Source organism: Nicotiana tomentosiformis, chromosome 1 (genome assembly GCF_000390325.3).
Source record: "Nicotiana tomentosiformis chromosome 1, ASM39032v3, whole genome shotgun sequence".
Classification (NCBI taxonomy): Eukaryota; Viridiplantae; Streptophyta; class Magnoliopsida; order Solanales; family Solanaceae; genus Nicotiana; species Nicotiana tomentosiformis.
The window spans coordinates 88,194,031-88,211,582 of NC_090812.1; the positions used below are offsets into that span (position 1 = coordinate 88,194,031).

General features: G+C 39.0%; 2 protein-coding genes across 2 annotated transcripts; both read left to right on the forward strand.

Moving 5' to 3' along the window:
- Window positions 1-610: 610 nt before the first annotated feature.
- Window positions 611-5,052, forward strand: LOC104086719 (putative disease resistance RPP13-like protein 1). Its single transcript, XM_009591042.4, has one exon. The coding sequence runs from the start codon at window positions 829-831 to the stop codon at window positions 4,894-4,896; it is 4,068 nt and encodes a 1,355-aa protein (XP_009589337.1). The 5' UTR covers window positions 611-828; the 3' UTR covers window positions 4,897-5,052.
- Window positions 5,053-5,901: 849 nt separating this feature from the next.
- Window positions 5,902-6,347, forward strand: LOC138907125 (uncharacterized). The gene is made up of 2 exons (XM_070197342.1): window positions 5,902-5,974; window positions 6,061-6,347. The coding sequence occupies exons 1-2, from the start codon at window positions 5,902-5,904 to the stop codon at window positions 6,345-6,347; spliced, it is 360 nt and encodes a 119-aa protein (XP_070053443.1).
- The last annotated feature ends 11,205 nt before the right edge of the window (window positions 6,348-17,552 follow it).

The window sequence follows — 17,552 nt, forward strand, 5'->3', positions numbered from 1 at the left end:
AGCTATCGGTGGGGCGACAGAGGCACATGCGCGCTTGTCACTTGGAGCTGCCGAGACCACGGGGCCGACCGTGGCGATGGGCGTTGGGAAGCTTGCCAGGACGCCACGGGGCGCGTCCAAAGGGTCATGGGGCATGGCTGGAAAGCCGCCCATGACATAATGCATGTTATTTTGAATTTCACTTTTCTAGAAACAATGAGTTGTGCAATATATATTACATAAAAATTCATATAAAAAGTTTATCGAAGGAAATTGTGAAAAAAGTCAAATGGATAATGTAACAAAATCCTTTTGCACATTTGTTAGCCAACTAATTAAAAGATAGTTTGGTGTTTCGGCTACATATTTGAACAGCTGCATACGCTACTCCAAATCATTTGTTAGAACAAGTCTTCAACAGATCAACTTTTAGAGAGGAAATATATTAACGTGAAAATATATTAATTTTTCGAGGTGAATTTTACGTTATATATAATTAATTATTCCTAAATTACAGAAAAGAAGACGGTAAATGCACGATTTACACGTGCAAAGTATCGTACACTAAAACTAAAACTAGTTAAATTAAAAAGGAGAAAACATGATTAGTCGACAACCGGCTTGGCACCCACTGTGGTGGTGGCTTTCAGCAAAATGTTGACTCATTGTAGTTGACCCTAGACTTAGCAAAAGTAAACATACATTCCTTTTTGAATCCTCATTCAATTTGATACATGAGCTTCAAATCCATAGCATTCACAGTTTTTCGCTGATCATATATCTTTTTTCCACTGAAAAGTGAAAAGATAGTAAATTGTATCCAATTGATCTCTAGTAGGGAGTTGAAATATGGCTGTAGCAGAGGTGTTTCTTTTAGCATTCATCACTGTGTTGTTTGAGAAGTTAGCTTCTGGGGAGATTTTGAACTTTGCAAGAAAAGAAGGAATCCAGTTTCAGCTCAAGAAATGGAGCAGAACATTGTCCAAGATTCTGGCAGCGCTTGCTGATGCTGAAGAGAAGCAAATCACTGATAAAGCTGTGAAATTGTGGCTAGAAGATCTCAGGGACTTGGCTTATGACTTGGATGATGTTCTTGATGAGGTTTCCACAGAGATTTTCCGGCGCAAAATGATGACAGAATTTAATTCCAAGAGAAGTAAGTTACAAAAACTGATCCCTACTTGCTGTACCAGTTTGACTCCTAGTACTTTGAAGTTTAACCATACTTTAGAGTCCAAGCTAGGGAAGATCAACTCTAGATTACTAGAGATGGCACAGCAGAAAATTGATTTAGGCTTGAGTGAAAATAATGGAGGGAGGTTTAGTTTTATTAGAATGAGAGAACGGATGCCTACAACTTCCTTAGTGGATGAATCTAGAGTTTATGGCCGTGAAAAGGATAAGCATGCCATTCTTGATTTATTGCTGAGTAATCAGGGAAATTGTGATTTTGAAGCTTGTATCATTCCAATTGTTGGAATGGGTGGTGTTGGCAAGACAACCCTTGCTCAACTTGCATACAATGATGCCAAAATTAATGATTGCTTCGATTTGAAGATTTGGGTCTGTGTTTCTGAAGTTTTTGATGTATTGGGCATAACCAACTTGATTTTTGAGTCTGTGGCACCCGAAAGTAGAGAGATTAAGGGCTTGGATATGCTTCAAGTAAGTTTAAAGGAGAAGCTTTCGAAGAACAGGTTTCTTCTTGTACTTGATGATGTATGGAATGAGAATTACGGAATGTGGGATCTCCTTCTGAGTCCCTTGCGAGTTGGACTGCCTGGAAGTAAAATTGTTGTCACGACGCGCAATGAGGGTGTTGCATCTGTTATGAGTTCTGTTACTCCTTATCGATTGAAGGAGTTAGCAAGTAGTGATTGCCTATCATTATTCTGTCAGCATGCTTTGGGTTCAATAAATTTTGATGCACAGCCGGACTTGAGGATGATTGGTGAGAGATTGGTGAAAAAATGTAAAGGCTTGCCTTTGGCTGCAAAGACTCTTGGTGGTCTCTTGCGAACAAAATCAAGGCCAAAGGAGTGGGAAGATATACTAAATAGCAAGATATGGGATTTACCTGAAGAAAAAAGTGACATTCTTCCTGTTTTACGGTTGAGCTATTATCATCTCCCTTCTGATTTGAAGCCCTTTTTTGCATACTGCTCAATATTTCCGAAGGATTATGAGTTTGACAAGGACGAGCTTATTTTGTTGTGGATGGGGGAAGGATTCTTGCAGCAATCAGAAGGAAAGAAAATACTTGAAGAATTGGGTGATGAATGCTTTAATGAGCTGTTATCGAGGTCATTTTTCCAACATTCTAGTGGTAATGAATCAAGATTCATGATGCATGATTTAATACATGATTTAGCCGAGTTTGTTGCTGGAGACATATGCTTTAGGTTGGATGAAAGATCAGAGGGTACACAAAGGACAACAAATTGTCAGAAGGCGAGACATTCATCTTATGTTCGTCGGCAGTATGAAATTTTTAAAAGGTTCAGTTCCCTCCATGCCGTTCAAGGTCTAAGGACATTTTTACCCTTAGAGGTTCAGAAGTTAGAAGGTTGGCAGAAGTCCTACATATCAAAAGGCTTATTGGATTTCCTACCTAAACTACGTTCCTTGAGAATTCTGTCATTAAGTGGATATTGCATAGCTGAGCTACCAAACTCCGTTGGTGATTTGATACATTTGCGCTTCCTTGACTTATCGGAGACATCAATTAAGCAGCTACCAGAATCAATTTGTTCTCTCTATAATCTACAGTCCCTTTTGCTGTGTGGTTGCTACAGACTCACTAAGTTGCCAGCAACATTAGGAAATCTAATCAACCTCAGACATCTTAATAATGCTGACACCGAGCAATTACAAGAGATGCCCACAGGAATCTATAAGTTGACAAGTCTGCAGACTCTCCACAAAATGGTATTAGGCAGAAGTAATAGCTTGAAACTGTGGGAGCTAAAAAGCCTGTCGAATCTCCATGGAACACTTGCCATTACGGAGTTGCAGAGTGTCACTGATACTACAGATGCAAGGGAAGCTGATTTAGCTTCTAAAAAAGGCATTGATGAGTTGGTGATGGAATTCAACAAAGATTTTGATGGTTCAAGGGATGCAAGACTTGAAAAGGATGTTCTTGAACTATTACAACCTCATGGGAACTTGGGAAGACTCAGTATACTGTTTTATGGGGGAATAGAATATCCAAGTTGGATAAGCCCGGGCTTGCTTAAAAGCTTAACTCATTTGACATTAGGTGGTTGTAGAAGCTTCACCTTGCCAACACTTGGGCAGCTGCCGCTTCTTGCAGAATTGTATGTTCATGACATGCCATGTGTGAAAAGGGTAGGTACTGAGTTTTGTGGAGGTGATGATCCCTTAAATTTGGGTTTTCCAGCACTGGAAGTTCTGAGGTTTGAAAACTTGCCGGAATGGGAGGAATGGTACATTTCGCTCAGCAATGCGTTTCCTCGACTCCATGAGCTTAGCATATGTAATTGTCCCAAATTGAGTGTTGTTTCTCTCTCTAATTTTCCAGTACTTCGTGAGCTGAATTTAGATGAATGTAACGTGCAAGTCCTTAGAAGCATTTTTGGCATCTTTTCCGTAAAGGTCCTGAAAATTCGCTGTGTTTGGGGACTCAGTCTACTATCTGAAGAGTTAACACAGTATCTGGGGTCACTTGAAGATTTGGATATAACTGAGTGTGGGGATCTGATATCACTGTGGGATGGTAAATCTTCAATAGAACATCTCAGTAATCTGAAAAATCTGGGAATTTCTAAGTGTCCCCAACTGAAGTGCTTGTCACTAGAAGAGAATGCATTGCCTCAGACACTTGAATCTTTGTCCATATGTGAGTGCTCTAATTTTGAGAATCTTCCCTGTGGATTTGACAACGCATTATCTCTCAGACAGTTGTGCATCAGATCATGCCCGAAAATTGTCTCACTTGATGTTGCTGAGCTATCTACCATGCTTAAACGAGTTGAAATTGCACATTGTGTGGCTTTGGAGACCTTGCCTCATCGGAGCCATTGTCTTGAGGAGCTCAAGATTGACGGCTGCCCATCACTCAGATCCATTTCAACTCACAGACTGCCAACTACTCTTAAGGTACTCCAAATTGATAATTGTAGGGAGCTCGCTTCAGTTTCAGATACATTGCTGCAGGGAAGCAGTAGTTTCGAACGTCTCAGGATTTCTAATTGGCCAAGTTTCACCGTGTTACTGAGATCTGTAGAAAGAATGCCAACTTTATTTTCATGTCTTGTCGAATTGCACATAAGTCGTTGTGATACTCTAGAGTCTTTCCCACATGGTTGCTTGCCTTCCCATAATCTGAGAAGCCTTTCAATCTGGAGCTGCAGCAATCTCCACAAACTGCCTGATCAGATTGGAGGCCTTACATCACTTGAGTCCCTGATGCTACATGATTGTACCAGTCTCGAGTCATTTCCTGAGCAGGAGTTGCCTCCCAACTTAACTTCACTTTGGGCCAGCAGCTGTCACACACTCAAACCTCTATCAGAATGGGGTCTGCACAAGCTCACGACTCTCCAAAAGTTGACAGTCATTGATGGATTCATGGATCTCGTTTCATTTCCCGATGATTGCGTGCTTCCATCCAGTTTAACCTCACTTTGGCTTGGTAGACTATGCAATCTTGAATCTCTTTCCAAGGGACTCGTAAATCTGTCTTCTCTAGAGCATCTGCTAATAAGGGACTGCGCCAAGCTTCGTCACTTGCCTAATCAAGAGTTGCTTGATACAATCTCATATCTGGAAATTCGAGGCTCGCCACTTCTAAAAGAAAAGTGCTTGAAGGAGAAAGGAGAATACTGGTTGAAGATAGCAAACATTCCGTGCGTACATATTGACGGTACTCTGCTTCATGAACAAAATTCATAGTTGAGTGCATCTATTTCATGTCTTTACGTGAAGTCTCTTAGCGTTGATACGTCATTCGTCTTTCATATTATCACTTTGTATATATGCAACTACTCTTTCTTAACTTCCCATTTTGGTTTAGTGTTACATTGATAATAATAAGGCACATTAAACACATCATATACCCAAATTATATATTCTGAGACTAAATTAACCAAACCATGTCTTACAGGATTTCAATTATCCAACATAGGAAAGGAAGGAACCACTATAATAACTATTAGGTGCAAGGTTGTTTTGGAGTAGTTACTTTATGCTTAATTTTTCTTTTATTGCATCAGTTCATCTTGCAAATCCAAATGCTGTAAACGTGAGATGATGAGATCTCAAGTTTTTGTATTTTGCGTCTCCCTTGTTTATGTTGGTGATGATACAAAATTTGGAGCTGATAATTGTAAAAATGAAGGTTTATCGATGGAGGTACAACATTCTATTGACAGAGATTCTGGATAGTTCTCATCTCTGATAAGCTTCGTATGTTTATGTCTGAAAGAGAGACTTTAGGTTTTAATGCCAATGGACGGATGGGATGCAATTAATCAAATGGTTACAATGGTTTGGACTTAATGGGTCATCAGACATTTGGGCTCAAGCAGCTCTTTCTCAACTGTTGGGTCTTAACAGTTTTGGGCCCAAATTGGATCAATATTCTTTGGGCTTACTAGAAGAAGTAGTAGGAAACAGAAAATACACCTTGTATATACAATTTGATTTATTCTTTGGATTATCCTTTAGTCTGTTACAAGACAACTAATAAGAATTGTACAGCTGGCTAGGTAGTTAGAGAATAGATTCCTTTTCCAGTGTATTTATGTAGTAGCTTGGACAGACGTTGATCTATCAACAAATATACAGAAAATTTTTCCTAAGTTCCTCTTCTATTTTGTTATGGTATCAGAGCAGGCTTGAAGTGCTTGCGATCCAATTTCTTTTTTTTACATCTCTTTTCTCCCTCTCTTGTGTGAAATGGCTACTGAATCTCAGAGCAGCCCTTCAGTTGTTTCTTCCACTCCCGTTGGAGCTGGATCCCTTCCAGTAGGTTCCATGGCTAGTGGTGTTGTTGATTCAACACACCCTTACTATCTTCACCCTTCAGATTACCCAAGAATGAACCTGGTTTATCAGTATTTGATGGCAGGAGCTATGGTGGTTGGAGAAGAGCCGTGGTGATAGCTTTGTCAGCAAAGAACAAGCTAGGGTTCATTGATGGATCCCTAGCTGTTCCAGCTGCAAACTCAGGTCTTCAACAGGCCTGGGCCAGATCAAATGACATGGTGTTTTCATGGCTCCTTAACTCCCTTTCAAAGGAAATAGCAGATAGTGTGTTATATTCCCAGAGTGCCAAAGATCTTTGGAGTGACCTGGAAGATAGATTTGGTCAAACAAATGGAGCTAAGCTCTTCCAACTATAGAAAGAACTAAGTGTTGTGGTGCAGGGGAGTTCAAGTGTGTCTACTTACTTCACCAAAATGAAGAGCTTATGGGATGAGCTAGATGCTCTCAACTGTGACTGTGGAGCAAAGGCAAAGAACCAGAAGGCTCATCAGGATGAAAGGCTCTTGCAATTCCTTATGGGATTGAATGAGACCTTCATAGGAGTTGGGAGCAACATACTGTTGTCCTCTCCACTCCCCGCTATTGGACAGGCATATGCATTGGTAATGCAAGATGAAAAACAAAGAGAAATTCAAGCTAGCCCTGCTTACCCAGGAGACTCAGCCTCCTTCATTGCTTTCAATCAAGCAGGGGGTAAGAAATACAATGAACAGAGAGGCAACAAAAGAGTTTTTGATGCAAAAAGAAACTCATTAATATGTGCTTATTGTAAGAAACCAGGACACAGTATTGAAAAATGTTACAGGATTCATGGTTTTCCCACAGACTTTAAGTTCACAAAACAAAGGAAATTTCAAGGAGGAGTGCAAGCAAATGTTGCATTCAACTCAGCTGAAGAAGCAAATCAAGGAACACACAATGCAGGGATTCAGACACTTACACAGGAGAATGTAACACAGCTTCTGTAACTTCTCCATCAGGCAAACATGTGACAGCAGGCAACTTCCACTTCTGATGCTTCTGCAAACCTTAGTTGTGCTGATATAGCCAATTTTTTTAAGTCACATGCCTATTTCATTCAAATTGATAACGAGTCTTGGATATTAGATAGTGGAACAACTGAGCATATGACTTTCAACAAATACTTTTTCACAGAATATAAGGCTTTGCCTAAACCCCTCATGGTTAAACTTCCAAATTCATATAGAGTTAGAGTTACACACGCAGGTTCAGTGTCAATTTTACGTAATGTGGTACTACATAATGTCTTGTATGTGCCCTCTTTCAGGTTCAATTTGTTATCTATACACAAGTTGTGTAGACAACTTCATAAGTATGTTCTTTTCACCCCTCTTTCTTGTTTTCTGCTGCAGGGCCCTTCACTGAAGAGCCCTCTGGAGATTGGTAAAGAAAAGGGAGGTCTCTACATCCTCAAGTCAAGAGTTTCAGCTGCAGTTTCTAAGAGTTTACCTAAGTCTAGAAATACTTTTGTATCTAGATAGAAATCTAGTTCTGTTCCTTTTTTAAATTCCTGTTTTAATCTTTCTGATTCCAATGTAAAGGAAAAGCTGTGGCATTATAGGTTAGGCCACATGCCTTTAAGCAATATGAGAAATGTTTATTCAGTTTCAATATCTTCCTGTTCCAAATTTTCTACTCCATGTGTTATTTGTCCTATGGCAAGGTAATCTAAACTCCCTTTTCCTTCAAGTTCTATTTCAACAAAATCAATATTTGAGTTGATTCATGTGGACACCTGGGGACCCTATAGTAGTCCTACATATGATGGTTATAAGTATTTCCTCACTATTGTTGATGACTTTAGCAGAGGTACCTAGACTTATTTATTAAGTACTAAGTCTAATGCCTTCACAGTTTTGAAATCCTTCTTAAACATGGTAGAGAGATAGTTTCACACCAAAGTCAAAGTTATAAGGTCCGACAATGCTTTTGAATTAGGTAGTGGGCACCTTCAGTCAGATTATTTTCACTCACAAGGGATCATACATCAAACTTCATGTGTCTATACACCACAACAAAATGGAGTTGTGGAAAGAAAACATAGACATTTACTAGAAACATCCAGAGCCTTACTATACCAATCATATCTGCATATCACATATTGGGGAGACTCTTTATTAACATCCACTTACTTAATTAACAGGTTCCCTTCTAAGATATTACACTTCAAAACCCCTTATGAAGTTCTGTTCAAAGCCAAACCCAATTATACAAACCTTTAAGTGTTTTGGTTGCTTATGTTTTGTCTCTACTATATCACACAACATACCAAAGTTTGAGCCAAGGGCACTACCTTGTGTTTTCTTAGGATATCCACATGGGAAGAAGGGATATAAGGTGCTTAATCTACAGACTCTTAAGACCTTTGTCTCTAGGGATGTCATTTTTCATGAAGAGTTCTTTCCTTTTGCTTCTATAAACACTGGTTCTTCCCCTAATCCTTCTCTACCTCTTGCTAAAGTTTATACCAGTACTCCTTTTTCTGATTCTTCACCTATCATTCCCTCCACTCATGTTGTTTCCTCTCCACCATTTACTGCTGCTTATTCTCCTAAGTTCCCCACTCCTGCCTCTCCTCCACACATTCTCTTGTCTACCACTTCTTCTCATGTTTCCACTTCTCACCCACATTCCACTTTTCTTACCTTCTCTTCCTCCACTCCTGCTTCAGTACCTATGATAGAATCCCTCATCAGGAAATCTACCAGACCTCATGTCACACCTGCTTATCTAAAAGACTATGTTTGTAATGCAATTCACCTCGCAGATGTATCTGATTCATGTTTCCTAGCTCCAGTCACTCCTACTTTTGTGTCCTTTACTGGATTAACCTCTTCTAACCAACATATGCTTAACTCTTTGTCTAATATCCAAGAGACTATCAGTTATGCACAGGCTGCTCATCACCCTGGTTGGCAGGAAGCAATGGCAAAAGAAATTGAAGTTCTGGAGCTCAATAAAACCTGGGATGTGGTAGAATTACCCCAAGGTAGGAAAGCCTTGCCATGTAAATGGGTATATAAGGTCAAGCAACACTCAGATGGCAACATAGAAAGGCTAAAAGCCAGATTGGTCATTAGAGGTGGCATACAACGAGAAGGAATAGATTTCACTGAAACGTTTTCACCAGTGGTTAAAATGACCACTATGAGGTGTATTTTGGCTACAGAAGTGAAGAGAGGCTGGGGACTTTACCAATTAGATGTAGACAATGCATTTTTACATGGCAATTTAAATGAGGAGGTTTATATGAGGTTTCTTGCTGGGGTTAGTCCTCCTACTCCTAATCACGTTTGCAAACTGAAAAAGTCACTTTATGGACTTCGCCAGGCATCAAGGCAATGGTATGCCAAGCTCAAAGCTGCCCTCAATTTCAAAGGCTTCACTCACTCTCTAAATGATTATTCCCTATTTTTCAAGAAGACAAACTCCTCTATTTCTATAGTTGCAGTCTATGTTGATGACATTTTGCTAACATGCAATGATGATGCTGAATTAACTACATTGAAAGAGTTTCTTCATCAAGAGTTCAGAATTAAAGACTTAGGTACCTTACATTTCTTCCTTGGTATGGAAGTCATCAGAGAAGCTCAGGGTCTGATCCTTTGTCAACGAAAATTCACCTTGGACCTTTTGCATGAATTTGACTCCTCGCACTTGTCTACTGATTCCTGTCCTTTAGACCCTACGGTAAAGCTTCTTGCTAAAACAGGAGATCCTATTGCTGATCCAACTCTGTATCGCCATCTCCTGGGGAAACTCAACTATCTAACACATACCAAACCAGACCTCTCCTTCACAGTTCAGCATTTAAGCCAGTACATGCAGGACCCTCGCCAACCACACCTTCAAGCCGCCTTTCATGTACTTCGCTATTTGCTGAAAGATCCAGGCCTGGGCCTTTTTATGTCATCATCTTCCTCTTTCAAATTGATGGCCTTTTGTGATTCTGATTGAGGGACTTGCCCAGATTCACGAAAATCTGTCAGCGGTTTCTACATTTCACTTGGTTCTTCTCCTATTCCCTGGAAATCGAAGAAGCAAACATCCATTTCTCTTAGCTCCGCTGAAGCGGAATATAGATCCATGAGACGAGTTGTGGCTGAACTAACCTGGTTAGTTCGTCTTTTCGCAGATCTTTCTATCCCTATCTCCCTTCCAGTACCGCTTCACTCTGATAGTAAGGCCGCGATACACATCGCCAAAAATCCGGTATTCCATGAACGAATGAAGCATGTCGAGCTCGACTGCCATTTCGTGAGGCAACAGTTTCTTGCCGGTCTGATTTCACTCTCTTATGTCTGATCTTCCTCCCAACTCGCCGATCTCTTTACTAAATCCCTCACAGGACCCATCCATCACAATCTGTTGGGCAAGTTGGGGGTTCTTTCCTCCCCCTCCAACTTGAGGGGGGTGTTGGTGATGATACAAAATTTGGAGCTGATAATTGTAAAAATGAAGGTTTATCGATGGAGGTACAACATACTATTGACAGAGATTTTGGATAGTTCTCATCTCCGATAAGCTTCGTATGTTTATGTCTGAAAGAGAGACTTTAGGCCCAAATTGGGCTCAAGCAGCTCTTTCTCAACTGTTGGGTCTTAACAGTTTTGGGCCCAAATTGGATCAATATTCTTTGGGCTTACTAGAACGAAGTAGTAGGAAACAGAAAATACACCTTGCATATACAACAACAACAACAACAACAACCCAGTATAATCCCATTAGTAGGGTCTGGGGAGGGTAGTGCGTACGCAGACCTTACCCCTACCCTGGGGTAGAGAGGCTGTTTCCAATAGACCCTCGGCATCCTTCCATCCAAGAACTCCCGACCTTGTTCTTGGGGTGACTCGAACTCACAACCTCTTGATTGGAAGTGGAGGGTGCTTACCATCAGAGTAACCCACCTTGTATATACAATTGGATTTATTCTTTGGATTATCCTTTAGTCTGTTACAAGACAGCTAATAAGAATTGTACAGCTGGCTAGGTAGTTAGAGAATAGATTCCTTTTCCAGTGTATTTATGTAGTAGCTTGGACAGACGTTGATCTATCAGCAAATATACAGAAAAAATTTCCTAAGTTCCTCTTCTATTTTGTCAGTTTACTTCACCAAACACCAGCTAATTTCAACTCATTGACAGTCACAAGTGATATATAAGCTGGTGTAGTTGCCAATTTATTTCCATTTTTAAAACTCAAATAGAAAGAAAAAGAACACCATTCTAACCAGCAAATGAGATAGGGCGAGAATAGTCTCAGGAAGCGGGCAAAGCATTTGCAATGGAGCTGTGGTTGAAAATTATCACATTTGCCAAATATTAGGATCAGGAAGTGTAATATTTAACTGCTGGGTATAAAGTTGTCACTGAAGTAAGGATAGGTTTATGGAAAGAAAACTAGTTAAATTCTTAATTTTGCCGTAAAGTGCTTTCTTGAGTTTCATTGTCCACTTAATCTGTGGTCTTGATGCTGTATACCCAGAGGAAACTTGGGAACTGCAAAAACATAACTAGAAAACAGTAGTGTTGGAGGAGGGTGTTAAATAAGTGATTAGGGTGCTAGTAAGATAACTCATTCGGGTTCATATTCTCCTTCAAACAGTTGCAAGACGTCAGACTGGTCAACTTAACTATTGTTTGATAGATTTGCGAAAGAAATTGATTCTGCTCAATTTTGAGTCGATTCTTTTGTGCACCCTTTAGGTACTTACATATAGATGCAACAAGCAGTTAAATTTAGGGTTATCAAGAGGATGTTTATGCTACACGAGGATGGAGTGTAGCAGAGAAAGAACCAGAATAGTAGGCAGCAGAATATGCAGTTCATTTAGGTTTTATCTTTGGTTTTCCTTCTGCCTTGGTGTTGGGCATATCCTCTATGTTTTTGAGACACCATTGCACAGGTTAAAGCCTTTAAACTTTCTTAAAACTACTGACTGCAGTGGCTTGATCAATGAGAGTTATTTAGTTGTACCTGCAACTTTATAATTCAGTCAAATCATTTGCTTAACTAATAAACATGTTTAAACAATAATCTATGGTGGTTTTCTGCACATGACAAGCTGACACTGATGGTAGGAAAGCAAACTTGGTTGACTGCCTTCACATTCAATAGTTTTTTCTTAGTAAACAAATTATAATGACCTGTTAAACTTAAACGTGTTTTTGTAAAATCTTGTATTGCATTAACATGTTTGACTGATTAACCTCTTAAAGGATATTTGATGTTCTAGCTTCACTGGTCTTTTAAAGTTTTAGTACCAGTTCAACTCCCTTTATTCCAATTTATATGATACTTATATGCTTTCCATTTTGGCATGTCCGTATTTTACATGAATCCACAGATAATAGTAATTATACATAGCTCACATCTTCCTAAAGATTATATTCAGCTAAACAATTCTACATGGACAATCTTGTGAAGTTTCCTCTAGTACTCTAACTTTTTCAAATACTTGTTGTTGAGGTTTTTGTTATTTAAGATGAAATAGTCTTAAAATGAGGGTAAATGTGAAATTGAGGGAAAATAAAATTTTTGAGTAAAATTTTAAGTTTCCCCCTCTTGACAATGAGACATTGTCCCATATTGGAAGAGGAAAAGATTTTTGGTGGGTATATATATAATTGCTCTTCTTATAACTCTTAAAGAGTTAAGAAGAAAGCAAGCCTCGCGCCGCCGTCGTCGTCACTCGCTCAGCTCGGCTCGGCTTCGGATTTGGTCAAATGATCGATTGATTAATTTTTTGGATCAAATTTATTTGTTAATAATAAATATTAAGCCAAGTGCTTGCTCCACAAACAAGTTAGTGCATGCTCCACCATGGAGGGTGGAGGGTCGTTCATCTTCAAAGCTGACTCCTATAAATATGTGCAGTAGCTGTTGAAAAAAAAAAAATGAAAACGCTCAACTTTGGCTACACATTGCACTCCTTCCTCTCAGCATTTCCATACGATTTTCTGAGTTTCTACTCCTTTGTTCTGCATTGTTTTAACATCAAACAAAGCAACTGTAAGTGTGATTTGCTACCAAACTTTGTGTTCGCTGAAACACTGGGGTTTGAAGTACCGCTACACCAGTGTGTGATTCGGTCTATCCTAGGAGGAAATAATCCATAACCTTGGGTACTAGGAGGGGATTAAATTCCTTAAGAAAACACTGTGAATTCAGTGAGCTCGAATTAATTACTGTTTCATTACGATAACTTATATTTTCCAGAATTATTATTTACAAATACAGTAATATTGGCGGGACTAACAATCTTAAGGAATTTAATTTATTTATTTCTGTATTTGTGTTATTCTTATTATTCTGCAAACTAAAACCTTTGTGGTTTTGTGTACTCCCGTTTTGGAGAGTAAAGCCTTCGTGGCGTTTTGTTGGAGATTAAAATCTACGTGATTTTTACTCCAGTTTGAAAACGTTTATTAAACGTTTGTTTGTGTCATTTTTTTACAGAAAAAAATGACGACTGAAAGCGAAAATCAAGCTGTTCCGACGGTGACTGCCAACGCATCGACAAGCCGAACACCGACGTTGGCACCGACAAAAAAACCCAAAAAATTTTCCGGGATTGATTTCAAGCGCTGGCAGCAGAAGATGTTCTTCTACTTAACTACGTTATGTCTACAGAAGTTCATCAAGGAAGATGTTCCTGATCTGCCAGATAAAACTCCAGAGAATGAATGCTTTATCGTGATTGAAGCGTGGAAGCATTCTGATTTTTTATGCAAGAATTATATTCTTAGCGGACTGGATGATAATCTGTATAATGTATACAGTGGCGTGGAGACGTCAAAAGAATTGTGGAATGCGCTTGAAAAAAAATATAAAACTGAAGATGCCGGGATGAAGAAATTCGTTGCCGCAAAATTTTTTGGACTACAAAATAGTAGATAGCAAGTCTGTTATTACCCAAGTCCAGGAATTGCAAGTGATTATTCATGATCTACTTGCTGAAGGTCTTGTCATCAATGAAGCATTCCAAGTAACAGCAATGATTGAAAAGTTGCCTCCGTTGTGGAAGGACTTCAAAAATTATTTGAAACACAAACGAAAGGAAATGTCCCTAGAAGATCTCATTGTTCGGTTGAGAATCGAAGAGGACAATAAAGCTGCTGAAAGGAGAAACCGTGGAAATTCAACAATAATGAGAGCAAATATTGTTGAAGATAACAAAAAGAGGAAGAAGGCTTCTGTTCCGAAATACAACCCAAGCAAGAAGCGGTTCAGTGGAAACTGCTACAACTGTGGAAAAATCGGACACAAATCTACGGAGTGTCGTGCTCCGAAGAAAGACAAGAAAAGGGGTCAAGCAAACATTGTAGTAAAGCATGATGATGTTGATAACTTGTGTGCCATGCTTTCTGAATGTAACTTGGTGGGAAATCCTAAACAGTGGTGGTTTGATTCTGGAGCCACTCGCCATGTTTGTGCAGTTAGAGAAGCTTTTGCTACTTATGCTCCTGCTGGACCCGGAGAGACAGTTTATATGGGAAATGCTTCAACAGTAAAAGTTGAAGGATATGGGAAGATATTTCTGAAAATGACTTCTGGCAAGGTCATGACTTTGGACAATGTCCTTCATGTTCCCGAAATGAGAAAGCATTTAGTCTCTACTGGACTTCTTGTTAAGCACGGTTTTAAGTGCGTTTTTGTGTCCGACAAGGTTGTCATAAGTAAGAATGAAATATTTGTAGGAAAAGGTTACCTCACCGAGGGCCTTTTCAATCTGAATGTAATGGTTGTGAAAAACAATAATAATATTTCAGCTTCTTCTTACTTACTTGAGTCAAATAATTTATGGCATGTACGTTTGGGGCATGTCAATTATAAAACCTTGCGAAAAATGATTAACTTGGAAGTACTGCCTAAGTTTGAATGCGAAAAATCAAAATGTCAAACATGTGTGGAATCTAAGTATGTTAAACATCCTTATAAGTCAGGTGAAAGGAATTCAAATCCTTTAGACTTAATTCACACAGATATTTGTGGCATGAAGTCAATACCATCTCGCGGTGGAAAGAAGTATTTCATAACTTTTATTGACGATGGTACTCGATATTGCTATGTTTACTTACTGAATAGTAAAGATGAAGCAATAGACGCATTCAGGCAATACAAAAATGAAATTGAAACACAACTTAACAAGAAAGTAAAAATGATAAGAAGTGATAGGGGTGGTGAATATGAATCTCCTTTTGAAGAAATATGTTTAGAATATGGAACTATTCATCAAACAACAGCCCCTTACACGCCCCAATCTAATAGGATTGCGGAAAGAAAGAATCGCACATTAAAGGAGATGATGAATGCGTTGTTGATAAGTTCTGGTTTGCCACAGAACTTGTGGGGGGAAGCCATTCTTACGGCTAATCGAATATTAAATCGAGTGCCCCATAGCAAAACACAATCCATTCCATATGAAAAATGGAAAGGAAGGAAGCCCAACTTGAATTATTTTAAAGTGTGGGGGTGTTTGGCAAAAGTGCAAGTTCCTAAACCCAAAAGGGTAAAGATAGGACCAAAAACCGTTGATTGTATTTTCATAGGATATGCGACAAATAGTAAAGCATATCGATTTCTGGTTCATAAATCAGAAAATCCCGACATTCATAATAATACGGTTATAGAATCAGATAATGCTGAGTTCTTTGAAAATATATATCCGTATAAAAAGGAATGTGAGTCGTTTGGTGAAGGATCTAAACGACCTCGGGAAGAAACAAAAGAAAGTACATGTAATCAGGAGGATCCAAGACATAGTAAACGTCAAAGAACGTCTACTTCATTTGGACCAGATTTTGTGACTTTTTTATTGGAGAATGAGCCTCAAACATTTAAAGAAGCTATGACTTCTTCGGAATCATTGTTTTGGAAAGAGGCAGTCAATAGTGAAATAGAATCCATATTGAACAACCATACATGGGAATTGGTTGATCTTCCTCCTGGAAATAAACCTTTGGGTTCTAAATGGATTTTTAAGAGAAAAATCAAAGATGATGGCACTATTGATAAATTCAAGGCAAGACTCGTAGTCAAAGGGTATAGACAACGTGAAGGTCTAGACTACTTTGATACATACTCTACAGTTACAAGAATTACGTCCATACGGATGTTAGTAGCATTAGCTGCAGTGTTTGGTCTTGAAATTCATCAAATGGATGTTAAGACGGCCTTCTTAAATGGAGAGTTGGAGGAAGAAATTTACATGGAACAACCTGAAGGGTTTGTGGTTCCAGGAAAAGAAAAGAAGGTATGTAGACTTGTTAAGTCTCTTTACGGACTAAAACAAGCACCCAAACAATGGCATGCGAAATTTGACCAAACAATGTTGTCAAATGGTTTTAAGATAAATGAATGTGATAAATGTGTGTACATTAAAAATGTTCCAAATCACATAGTCATTGTTTGCCTATATGTGGATGATATGCTGATAATGAGTAATGACATTGCCAACATAAATGCTACTAAGCGTATGCTCAATAGCAAGTTTGATATGAAAGACTTGGGAGTTGCTGATTTAATTCTGGGAATTAAGATCCATAAGACTCCTCAAGGTCTGGCATTATCACAATCTCATTATATTAAGACAGTACTTGAAAAATTCAAGCACTTGGGCTTTAAAGTTGCAAGGACTCCATTTTGGCTCCGGAATTTCTTGGAAGACATTCCATTTTGGCCCAAACCGTTGGCACCAATATGCATACATTGTGATAGTCAAGCGGCAATTGGAAGGGCTGGGAGCGTTATGTATAACGGTAAATCTCGTCATATACGACGAAGACATAAAACCGTTAGGCAATTACTCTCTAGAGGAATTATCACGATTGACTATGTAAAGTCAAGTGATAATGTGTCGGATCCACTTACAAAAGGCCTAACTAGAGAGGTAGTTGAGAAATCATCAAGGGGAATGGGGCTATGGCCGAGAACAAGTCATTGTGGCGGTAACTCTACCTAGAAGACTGGAGATCCCAAGATCTAGGTTCAAGGAGATCAAACAAAGTCATTAATGACGGTTCAACATTGTCAAATAAAATTTTAGTCCGTTCTCGTGATGAGACAATGTTCAGTACCAAGGATAAAGCATTAAGGCTTTTTAATGATTTCTAAATTTGATACGGGATATATCAAATAGTATATCTACAGGATGACACGTTTAGGAATCACCTATGTAAGTGTGAAGTGTTAGCCGCTTCAAGGAGAACTTTGTAAGGCCAGTACTCTACGCACTTATGAAACCAGGCGGTGTTCATGGCTGAAACGAACACAACAATGAGAACCAAAGACGGTTAAGGGTTGATTGTGTGACTTATGTTTGTCTAGGTATACACCAAAGATCGACGGTTCAAAGATATCAAATCTACCGATTGACCGAGTATATCCGACATAAGTTCACTACGGAAAGTTCAAAGGGAAACCTACTTATCCAGATGCGATTAATCCTTGCTTGCAAATCACGCAGTTTTTTCATGCATACTTCCGTGATATAGCCATTCCCCATTCATGTGGGGGATTGTTGAGGTTTTTGTTATTT

Coding starts and splice junctions, on each gene's coding strand:
- LOC104086719 (XM_009591042.4), top strand. CDS start 829: ATGGCTGTAGCAGAGGTGTTTCTTTTAGCATTCATCACTGTGTTGTTT.
- LOC138907125 (XM_070197342.1), top strand. CDS start 5,902: ATGGCTACTGAATCTCAGAGCAGCCCTTCAGTTGTTTCTTCCACTCCC. Junction 5,975..6,060: donor AGCTGGATCCCTTCCAGTAG/GTTCCATGGCTA, acceptor CTGGTTTATCAG/TATTTGATGGCAGGAGCTAT.